The sequence below is a fragment of the Chlorocebus sabaeus genome, chromosome 10, assembly GCF_047675955.1.
Source record: "Chlorocebus sabaeus isolate Y175 chromosome 10, mChlSab1.0.hap1, whole genome shotgun sequence".
In the NCBI taxonomy this organism is placed as follows: Eukaryota; Metazoa; Chordata; class Mammalia; order Primates; family Cercopithecidae; genus Chlorocebus; species Chlorocebus sabaeus.
The window spans coordinates 21,562,476-21,574,262 of record NC_132913.1 but is presented as its reverse complement, the minus strand read 5'-3'; the positions used below and the strand labels follow the sequence as shown (position 1 = coordinate 21,574,262).

The following is an 11,787-nucleotide window of genomic DNA, read 5'->3' as shown; positions in this document are numbered from 1 at the left end:
GAATGGGCAGAAGTCGCAGTTGGGACGAAACTGAAGAGAGCTGGCATTCGCCCAGGCCTACAGCCAGCCACCTGGTAACCCCAGACCCCGCCCCCAGAGCCAATCCAGCGAAAACTACCGGGAATTCCCTCCAACTCCAGGAAAACTCCCGGAGGGGCGGGGCAAGAGTGGGAGGAGACCCCGCGCGCGGCCGCCGGCGCTTCGGGATCTCGAGATAGCCGCAGCTCTCGCGATCTTTCCGGAGCCGCCCCTCCACGCGGAGTCCAAGCGCGTGTGCTGAGACCCGAGGGTCGGGAGGGCGGAGACTGGGAGGGAGGGAGAAGCCACTTTGGCCTGCTGTACGGAAGCCTACGAGGGAGGGTGGTGTCCACTGCCCAGTTCTGTGTCCCGATGCCCAGCGCCAGCGCCAGCCGCAAGAGTCAGGAGAAGCCGCGGGAGATCATGGACGCGGCGGAAGTGGGTTTCCTCCTTTCCCTGGGCCTGGGAGGACAGACCCCTGGGCCGGACCGCGCCGAGGGAGGGAGGAGGGGGAGCGGGGCCCTCAGGGTTCTTATCAGCACGTTCTCCGCAGGCTGCGAGCATGGGGTCCGGGCGCCTAGAGCGCTTACCCCAGCAGTGGGACCAGACCCTCTCCGGACCGCGTTTCTCGCGGGGTCACCTGGGAGTTTGGCCTACTAGAAGCGTGTCCCTCGGGTAGGGAGGACGGGAAGAACCAGCCGCCCCGGAAGTAGGAGCGCGGCGTCACACTTGAGCCTCTCTGGGTTAGGCACGTCCTGCACGTAATGCACAATCCCTCGGAAAATTTTAATAAGCACTAGTAATCGATATGTACTCAGCCCTTGTGTTCCTGATGCTTTAGCAAGTAATGACAGTACTTAGCAAAACCATCTGCCAATATGTTTAATGACCATTTCCCATGTGACAGCTTTAAAGAACACATGTCATTTTTATTTACTTTCTCCCTCTCAGTGACCCGGTAAGGTAAGTAACAGGAGTTACCGAGAATGCATTTGAGGTGAAGTGACCCCAAATCACGTGGATAATTCATAACACCCAGTGATCCTTCGGTGCTTTTCAGAAATCAAAGTTTGAAAACATCCTATAAGTTATGTGTGCTGTAGTACTGTTAAGCCTTAATTTCCGCCTGGCTCCCTAATTTTTCTATGAGGAGTTCTGAATTTGTGGTTAGCAACGTGAGAAATAGGTCATCTTAGAATACTAAATGAGGAAGAGTCACTAAAATATTAATAGTACTCCTTAGAAAGAATGCAACTTTTATGTCTTCAAACAGTTTAATCTTATGTTGCCCTCAGGCTTCATTGTGTGACTGTATCTCTCTACTCTTTCCAGGGTTATCTTTTTCTTTAAATTGTTCAGAAAGCACCTTAAACATGTCTGGTTTTATTTTGGTGTAAACACAAAATCCAGCATCCTCCTGATCTAAAGGAGAGGATTCCAACAGGTAGCTGTAAAGTGACAGAAACTTAATTGTTTCATACAGATCTTAAGTTACCTTGTAAAAATCTAGGGCAATTATTTTTGTGTATTCTTAATCTGCTTAATTACATAAACTATCAGTGTACCCTTACAGGTAGTATAGGTCTAGATACAAGGTCGACATTGTGGCAGAGTTATGCCATTTTATAGCTAGAAGAATCTTAGATCATTTTAGAGGTAAAGTGAGATTGAAATAAAGGCCACTTATCTATTTAATAAGTATATTTTGTTAACAGATTGGACCCTAGGTCTCCTGTTTCCTGTTCCTAACTCTAATCTGTAACAAGAAATTTGATACATTGTCGGTGTCAAACCCCTGTAACCTGGTATCCTGAAGCTGGTTTTTAGAAACAGGAAACTGGTGAATTTTTTGATGATGTTTTACAAAAGGAAAGTTGTAGTTAGCTTATACCCAGCATCTCCAGTTTCTAAAAACTGTGGACATCTGGTGCTCAGAAAGCTTACCCAAAACGTTGGTTCCCTTTGAACATTTCTTCCTGTAATAGGAAGTTAATAAAACTGTGGTACTTCATCCTACTCCCTTCACAGGAAATTTATGTCCCTGCTTTGAAGTAGTTTCATCTTTTTGAAGAAGGTAGTTAAGACGTGTTGTACATATGTGTAAGTTTTATCTTACAATGTTATTAAGTATGATAAATCCATCTAGGAGTGGTGATCTTCAAAACAATCTAACCAGAAACTAAGTACTTTTCTGTTTTCTATAGAGTACATATGTAAATAAATGACAGATCTCCACATTATAAAACTACTGACTTTCTGAATTAATAGAATGATCCTGAAAGTTAAATTCATTGTTATATTCTATTATTTGCATTTGTGTGTTTACTGTGCTCTTAGTGTTCACATAAAAAGTCATGATGCAAAAATTTTTTGTAGGATTATGCTAAAGAGAGATATGGAATATCTTCAATGATACAATCACAAGAAAAACCAGGTTAGTAGCTATGTGACAATAAATAAAGCTTTTTGCTGTCTAATTCCAGGAAAGCTCTTCATGAAGTTTTAAGTAAGGTTGGCATAAATCTGAAGGTTTAATTCTGAAAAGCTTAAATGCCATTAATAATCCAAGTAGATGTCAACCCTGTGTAAACGTTGTCAGTTTAGGGTTCCAACTCTAGAAAAGGAAAAAAAATGTTATTAAGTGTTGTAGGTTAAATGGTATGTTTTAAATGTCAGATTATATTTTTTAAATATTCCTAAATGATTAGGTAAGATTCAGCCGTTGTCTAGGAGATAGGAGAGTGGCCAATAACTGCCTTCATCACATGTATCCTTTTTGCATGCTTTAATATTACTTCCCCCAACCCCCACAACTTTACTTCTCTGTTTTCAGCTATTATTTATTCCTATTTTGCTTGACTCTTCCCAAACATTTGTATTTTCACTTATGCTCTACGGCATCCTTGAAAACTAAGGAACCAAAGTTGAAAGATAAGAAATTTGACTTAAACATAATCTGCCGGACCTGGGATTAGAACCAAAGGCCATCTGACCCTAGAGTCCATGGGTCCTTCCATCTTACATCTTCTCTGGCTCCTATGGCAGTACTACGATTGGAGTTTTAAAGCCTCCACCCCCACTCCATTTTGTTTACTCTTAGCTTTAGTGTCTGGGAATGAAATTAATTATTCTTAGACCCCAGTCTATCTTTTCTCATAACCGCTCTTTTTTGTTAGTGTATGTTGGCATCTTTATTTTTCTTTTTTTGTTTTGTTTTGTTTTGGAGACAGTGGCTGGCTCTGTCTCCCAGGATGGAGTGCAGTGGCATTATCTCAGCTCACTTCAACCTCCGCCTCCCAAGTTCCTGCGATTCTTCTGCCGCAGCCTACTGAGCAACTGGAACTACAGGCGCATGCTACCACGCCTGGCTTATTTTTTGTATTTTAGTAGAAATGAGATTTCACTATGTTGCCCAGGCTGATCTCAAACTCCTGAGCTCAGGCAATCCACCCATCTCAGCCTCCCAAAGTGCTAGAATTACATGTGTGAGCCACCGCGCCTGGCCTTATATTTCTTTGAAATTGACCTGATTCTTGTTTCTCTCAGACCTGTAGATTTTTTATTTATAAATGTTTGCATTTCTTTTACTTCTATTTTATATATGTAATTTCAACAGATTTATCTTACTCAAGTATTTGGCCGTCTTTTTTCTTTTGGTAGACACTTCAAATTACGACTCTCACTCTTTGGTGCAGTTAATTGTAGACCTTTACATTCTTGCCCACTGGAAGCACTGCTTCCAATTTAGAGGGCTGCCTATGAATATTATGCTTTGGAAATAAAACACCTATAGGTTAATTTTATTATATTTGATTTACCACATGATCACAAAATCACTTTTCCTTCCCAACCTTGTTGGGAAAGAATACAATAAATGACCAAAATTCAGAGACTGAGTTGGGAGGATCACTTGAGCCCAGGAATTTGAAACTAGACTGGGAAACATAGTGAGACCCCATCTCTACAGAAAATTTAAAAATTAGCTAGGCATGGTGGCACACACCTTTTATTCCAGCTACTCAGGAAGCCAATGGGAGGATCCCTTGAGCCTGTGAGGTCAAGGCTGTGGTGAGCCATGATCACACTACTGGACTTCAGCCTGGGCAACAGAGTGAGACCCTGTCTCAAAAAAAAAAAAAAAAAAAAAAACCCAAAATTGCTTAAAATCATTTCCAAAACATAAAGATGAAATAATTGAGTACAGGTTGAGTATCCCTTAGCCAAAATGCTTGAGACCACAAAAGTGTTTTGGACTTTATTTTTTTTAATTTTGGAATATTTGCATTATATTTACCACTTGAGCATCCCTACTCTGAAAATCCAAAATCCTCCAATGAGCATCTCCTTTGAACATCATGTCAGCACTCAAAAAGTTTTGGATTTGGGAGCGTTTCAGGTTTTTGGGTTAGGAATGCTCAAACTACATAAAATAGACTTTGAGCAGTAGAGTGTAGGGGATGACATTCCTCTGCCAGGGCAAACAGGAGGAGACACTTGAGACTTTGTTTTCAGGTTAGGTGTCTTTCTCAACTGTACTTCCTTGAGCTATAACACAAAGATCCTCACTGGAGTTTCAGTCTTTAACATAGGCCCAGACCAGCCATTAACATAATTGCTGTTCCTCTTTTGCTTGCAAATCCACACTGTTGTGTTCTTCCACTTACCAATTTCCCCCAACCAGAGAGAAAGATAACCTATGTATGTAATATGGTTATAGTAATGTAACAATAAAATTCTACCTTTGGTTTTACCTCTGCAAAAATCCCAATACTTTGCTCAAGGTAGTTTCCTTTCTCATCTGCTTCCATTTCTCCACATTAATCACTCTGATGCCCATGGCTCTTGAAAGTGCAGTTTTCGAACTGAAATCCTGCTACCATTGCTTGTTGCCTGTTAGCCAATCACTGGTGTGAGTATGGCATGGGCTTCAGGCATGTTCGATGTATTAAAGGTTGAGAACCCCTATGCTAATTAATTGCCATGCCACAAGAAAGAAGAGCCATTACCCTTTTTCTTTTCCAAAGTGCTATTACAGTTTTCCTAATTATCACATATCTCTTAGATTTATGCTTTTCTGTTTTGTTTGATTTTGAGTTGTGATTGCATAGTTAGCCATTGCTTTTTCAGTCTTGGCATTTTCAAATCTGCCTTTTAAAAATCTTCTGCTGATGTGTCTGTCTTTTCTCTTTCACACTTTCTTTTGCCTGAGTTTACACAGCAGACTTGAAAGTTGGCTTAACTCATCAAGTCTATTGGCAGTGTTTTGCAGAAATCCTCTTATGATACCAGTGGCTTTAAAATTCCTCTTTCATTCTCTTTGCTTTTGGCTATGAGAACCATGTTATTTATTCTCCTGTAAATCAGATTCTCTCTGCAGCTGCATCTTTTCTTCAATAGGCAAATTATAAATACATTTAGACAAATTTGGTAAGACACACAGTATTTATACTATGACTTCATTTTATGTCTCAAAAGGTATTCTTGATATTGTAATGTCATGTCTATTGCTATGTTTAACTAATACTTAAATGTTTTTCTCTAATCAAATGATTGCATCTAGAAGAGTAGCAAAAATGATTGTTGAATGTTGCATTGTATACACATCTTTACATAATAGTTGTTTTGTAGCTTTTTTCCTGTTTAGGAACTCTAGGTGAATGTAGTATTTTGTTTAGTATTAGGAGCATAGTAGTTGGGGCTAGCTTACAGCCAAAAGGCTCGATAGGAAAATGTATGAGATAACATCAAGCATGATTGGATCTTGGGGCTCAGGAAGCATCTGCAGGCCTTTCTGTCTCCACCTTTTGACTCTGTTTCCTTTAGGATATTGGTCTCCTTCTCAAATCCTGCAAACGTAGCAGGAAAGGTGAAAGCTGCAGCCCTGGGCCTGTACCATCTCAGCGCAGCAATCCCAGGAAAGAGAGCTTCATTCCCAGCATTGGTATATTTAGTCCCAGAGAAAGACTTTGATTAGCTCAGTTAGAGTCACTGACTGTGTCCTGGGAAATAGGATACTGAAACTGTCCAGACTTGGCAGAGACTAGCTGACGTAGGTACTGTGGCAGGCAGGCAAAAGTTCCATGTCCTAGGCAAGATAGGATGTGTTTGGCCTTATAAATCATTGAAGTGTTCAGATTTGCATTTTGAAACTGACTTCAAAGGAGACTGAATTAGAAGGGGACACAGGGATTGCAGTTAGGAAGCTATTGCTATAGTTTATGCAGGAGATAATAGCTTGGTTTAGTATGGCGGCAGTGAAGATGGTAGAGAATTAGACAGATTTTAGAAATAAGTTTAGAAAGCACAGTTCACAAAACTTGAGGCAAATTGCATATGGAACTTGATAGAGAAGACAGCGTTGTCAAAGATTGAGAATTATTCAAGATGGTTCCAAGTACTTAGGTTAGCTGTCAGAAATAATTATGATCTCTTTGTAAATTCTGAATTTAAAAATTATTTTACTATATAAAAATTGTTTACTGTTATTGCAGATCGAGTTTTGGTTCGGGTTAGAGACTTGACAATACAGAAAGCTGATGAAGTTGTTTGGGTCCGTGCAAGAGTTCATACAAGCAGAGCTAAAGGTAGGATTGATTTAATTATTAAAGCTCTTTCAGTAAGAACTCTGAATTTTTTGTCTCACATATTCCTGACAGACCAAAGTAAATCTTTAAAAACAAGACAAAAACATGTAACTGTTTTCTTTCTTAAAAGTCCCTGTAAAGTATTAACCCATGGTTAATCAATTTTAGATTCCTGTAAGACATCCTTACAAATAATTTGACCCTAAAGACTAATGAAATCTAAGACTTCAAGCTACTTTTCTAGCGTCGCTCTAAAGTTTAATTATTTTCAGCTGGAGAAGGAGTAGCTAAAAAAAATTGAAAAAAATAAAAGTAAAGTTTTAATTATTTAAGTGAAGAGTGTTTTTGAGAAACTTCCCACTTGTTAATATTTTTATATTTGTAATTAGATGAGGAGAGAAGTGAGTGAACGATAAGACTGGGCAATTCAATACAGTAAGCACTGATCACATGCAGCTATTTACATTTAAATTCAATAATTCCATCACACTAGCTGTATTTCAAGAGCTTAATGACCACGTGTGGCTAACGGCTCCCATTTTGGACAGACAGCACAAATACAGGATATTCTCATCATGGAAAGTTCTTTCAGACAGTGCTAAAAATTTAGCCTCGACAACAGAGAAGAAACATCAGGATCATTTAGACAGACCTCTGTTTCTTAGAGAAAATTGGCCTACTATAGTGTTCAGAATTGTCTAGAAATATCAGTTGACACATTAGTTTATAACTTTATACTTTTCATACTTTTTCACATTTGATCTTCCCTGCAAGTTGTGAAGTAGGCAGAACACACATTCCTGTTCCACTTTATAAATGAGGAAACAGGTTCAAAATGAAGCTACTTACCCGAAGTCTCATAGTAATTGGTGGAATATAAACAGAAGCTAGAAGCTTTCTAAGACACCTCCGTCTCTTTAGCAGAGTTCTTTGCTTCTATAGTATTTAATATGTCCCATGATACAGCATTTTTAATTGTGTTTTATAGTATTTTTTATTGTAGATTTAAAACATGCCCATCTTTTTAAAAATTCTACTTTGCCTCTATAGTATTTAATATATCTCATGATTATAGCGTTTCTTTTCTTTTTTCTTTTTTTTTTTTTTTTGAGACGGAGTCTTGCTCTGTCACCCAGGCTAGAGTGCTGTGGTACGATCTCGGCTCACTGCAACCTCCACCTCCAGGGTTTGAGTGATTCTCCTGTCTCAGCCTCCCAAGTAGCTGGGATTACAGGCATGCGCCACCATGCTGGCAAATCTTTGTATTTTTAGTAGAGACAGGGTTTCACCATGCTGGCCAGGCTGATCTTGAACTCCCAACCTCTGGAGATCCTCCCACCTTGGCCTCCCAAAGTGCTGGGATTACAGGCATGAGTCACCACGCCCAGCCGATAGAGCATTTCTTAATTGTGTTTTGTAATATGTTTTATTGTAGAATTAATACATGCCCATTATTTTTAAAATTCCAGCACTTTATACATATATTTCACTCTTAGGGCCACCACTGTTAAGAGTTTGTCTATTCTTTCAATATCCTCCCCGATCAATACTGATGGACTTTGAGAAGAGTACTGGTGGAGTTCTAAATTTTCAAATAATGTTGATTTGCCTTCCTGAAAGGTTGGGCCACTTATTCTGCCAATAGTCACATTGTATTATAATCCTTCATTTACTCATCTCTCTCCCATTATATTGGGAGCCTTTGTTCTGTCCAAATTGGGCACTTTGTTTCCTAAACATAGTAATTTAACAAATTAAAAGATAGAATGCATGCTACAAGTAAGCCTGAACCAAGACTATTTCCCTTCATACCCATCCCTTTATTTTATGACTGCCATGTCTCTTTCTTCTCAGCACTTAAAACACGTGAGTGACCTTTTCAGTGAGACAGATCTGTGTTTGAATCCTGGATTTGTGCTTATAATCTGTTCAGGCAAATTGCATAACCTTTCCAATCCTCAGTGTCTTCTCTTAAAACAAGTATATATTAATACCTGGCTTATAAGATGTTATGTAGTAATGTTTTATAAAGTATTTAGCTCTATGCTTGGTGCAGTGTAAGCCTTCAATAATTGAGTCATGTTAATGAGCATGACAGTTACTTGCTTCCATTGTAGTTTTTTATGTGTCTTATTTCCTGTTATCAGCTCTTAGAAGATGCTACTGGTTATTTTCTTGCTTTGTTTGGTACACAACACATAATAAGAAACCTACCGAATAATAGATGAATAAAATAGATGTTTTATACATAAATAATAGAGCATTGTCTTCTGGGTCTTATTCTTGCTGTCCAGTAGCTTGCTCTAATTGAGATCAGCACGTAAGTAGGAAGCATCACATAAGTGAAAAAATATACAGGTTGAGTATCCCTTATCCAGAATACTTCGGACTGGAGTGTTTTTGATTTTTGATTTTTTTTTTTTTTTTTTTTGGGAATATCTGCATTACTGGCTGAGCATCCCAAATCTGAAATCTAAAATGCTTCAATAAACATTTTTTTTTGAGGGTCATGTCGGCACTCAAAAATGTTTTGGATTTCAAAACATTGCAGATTTTCAGATTTGAGAATGTTCTTCCTGTACCATCTGCCAGTGGTTTTTTTTTTTTTCCATTTGTAACAAATTATTTCAGTCTCTTAATTGATAGTGCCTCCTGCCTTAAAACCCGAAACAAATTGCAAGGTGTAAGGACTTTATTGGTGATACGAGCTAATGATGGTGGGCGGATAGGGAGAGTTTATGAGTGTCTGATACGAGCTAATGATGGTGGGCGAATAGGGAGAGTTTATGAGTGTCAGTGTTATGAAGAGACTGAAAGGTTTAAAACTTTCTTAAGAGTTTTTAATTTAGGACTTTTTATTTGTGTATTAACTGTTATTCTGTGTCAAAAAAATAAATTATTTATGGGTATTGGGGAATTTTGGAGGGGCTAAATGGAAATAACCTTTTTCCTTTTAACTGAAAACTAATGCACTATTTTAAAACTCAGACAGCACAAAAACTAAAGAATAAAGCAGAAACTGTAATTCACTTGTTCTCCCAAGGGAATAAAAACACTGCGAAAGTTTGAAATGATAGAAATTGCTTTAAACAAAAATTGATACTTTTTCTTTTACAAAAATGAGTTCATATGCTATATCAGTATTTTATGTAGCTCTACATGATCATTTACAATATTTTTAATTTGCAAAATAGAAAAATTTGTTCTAGATTATAAAGTAACCATTTTTTGTAAAATACTAAAGCATTATAGAATTAAATCAGGTATAGAGTGGAAAACTGACTGTAATCCTTCTTTGCAGATTTGTGGGGTTTTTTTGGTTTGTTTGTTTGAGGTGGAGTCTCGCCCTGTCACTCAGGCTGGAGTGCAGTGAGGCGATCTCGGCTCATTGGAACCTCCATCTCCTGGTTGAAGTGATTCTCGTGCCTCAGCCTCCCAAGTAGCTGGGATTACAGGCACCTGCCACCACATCCAGCTAATCTTTATATTTCTAGTAGAGATGAGGTTTGTTTTTTTTTTTTTTTTTTTTTGAGTCAAGGTCTTGTTCTGTCACCCAGGCTGCAGTTCAGTGGTGTGATCTCTGCAACCTCCACCTCCTGGTGTCCAGAGATTCTCATGCCTCAGCCTCCCAATTAGCTAGTACTACAGGCAGGCACCACCATGCCCAGCTGATTTTTGTAGTTTTAGTATAGATGAGGGTCTCACCATGTTGGCCAGGGTGGTCTCAAACTCCTGACCTCAGGTGATCTGCCTGCCTCCCAGAGTGCTGGGATTACAGGCTTCAAGCACCGTGCCCGGCCTCAGATTTGTTTTTATGGGGAAGTTGAGGGTCAGTATGAGTGTGTATGTGTGTTTGAACTAAAATTTTTATAATAATCTGTATTATTTTAAAACCTGCACTTGTCTTTATCTTTTGGACATCTTTTCATGTCTGTGTGTGTAGTACTGCTGCATTGTTTTTTAATGGTTTCATAGTATTCCATAGTATGGCTATATTTATTTACTTATATTTTTCCCATTTGTATAAAGTTCAGGTTTATCCGTTGTTGCTTTAATTTGTGTTTCACTCATTGGTTAGATTAAACTTCTTTTCCTGATATGTTAACTATTTTGAACTTCTTTTGTATATTGTTTGTTCTTGTCCTGTTTGTATTTTTATTAAAAAAGAACAAATAATTTTCTCCAAGTCTGTTTGCATTTCAGTTTTTTGAGGGGAAGAGAGGCATTACAAATAATGATCATTATGTCGTTTTCTTTCAGATGTTTGTATCTCATTTCTTGTTGTTTCTCCTTGCAATACTAGTAGGTTCTCTAGTACTTCAGGGATTCATACAATGAAGAATTTTTGAAAGAGTGGAAATTCAAGTTCTAAATGAATTATTTTGACTTTAGGGTTCTACATAAAATGTCATCAGAAAATAAATGGCAAAGTTTTAAAAAGTAGATTAAAAGTAGTTATTTTCTCATCCAAGTTTTCTGTTTGTCAGTAGGAGATGTTGAATTTTATTAGAACTTTTTCTAGAATTTCTTCCCTTCAAAATATAATTGTGTTATTTAGTGTATATGCAGAGAGGTTCATTATACTATTCACTCTGCTTTTGTGTTTGTTGGAAATTTTCTGTGTAATGAAATAAATTTTAATGTAGTTGATCCTCATTATTCGTGGATTGTGTATTTGCAAATTCACCTACTGGCTAAAATGTATTTATAACCCCAGTGTGAACACTTGCGGCACTTCTGTGGTCATTCTCGGTCATGCCAGACCTGTATGTGTGCAGAGTGGCAGAATATTTGCATCATCCAGTACACACATTCCCAGTTAAAGTCAAACACAGTAATGCTCTACCTTGTTTCAGCTCTCATACTGTAAACAAGCGTCCCTTTCACAGTCTGTTTAATGCCACATTTATGCCTTTTAAAAGAGACTTTTAAAAAATGTGTGTGGGTACATAGTAGGTGTATATATTTATGAGATACATGAAATATTTTGAAACAGGCATGCAATGTGTAATAATCACATCATAGAAAATTGGGTATTCATCCCCTCAAGCGTTTATTCTTTGTGTTACATACAATCCAGTTATATTCTTTTAGTTATTTTTATTTTTTAAATTTTATTTATTTATTTATTTGGGACAAGGTCTGGCTCTATGGCCCAGGCTGGAGAGCAGCTATGTGATCTCCA

The 11,787-nt window shown here is 38.2% G+C and overlaps 1 protein-coding gene across 1 annotated transcript in view; it reads left to right on the top strand.

Annotated features, from left to right (window-relative positions):
* Window positions 1–231: 231 nt before the first annotated feature.
* DARS1 (aspartyl-tRNA synthetase 1) overlaps window positions 232–11,787 on the top strand; it is an 81,019-nt gene continuing 69,463 nt past the window's right edge. Inside the window, exons 1-3 of the mRNA XM_007964857.3 lie at window positions 232–456; window positions 2,395–2,452; window positions 6,510–6,602. Of these exons, the coding sequence (XP_007963048.1) occupies window positions 391–456; window positions 2,395–2,452; window positions 6,510–6,602 (217 nt within the window). The 5' untranslated portion in view covers window positions 232–390. The remainder of the gene's footprint in view (window positions 457–2,394; window positions 2,453–6,509; window positions 6,603–11,787) is intronic.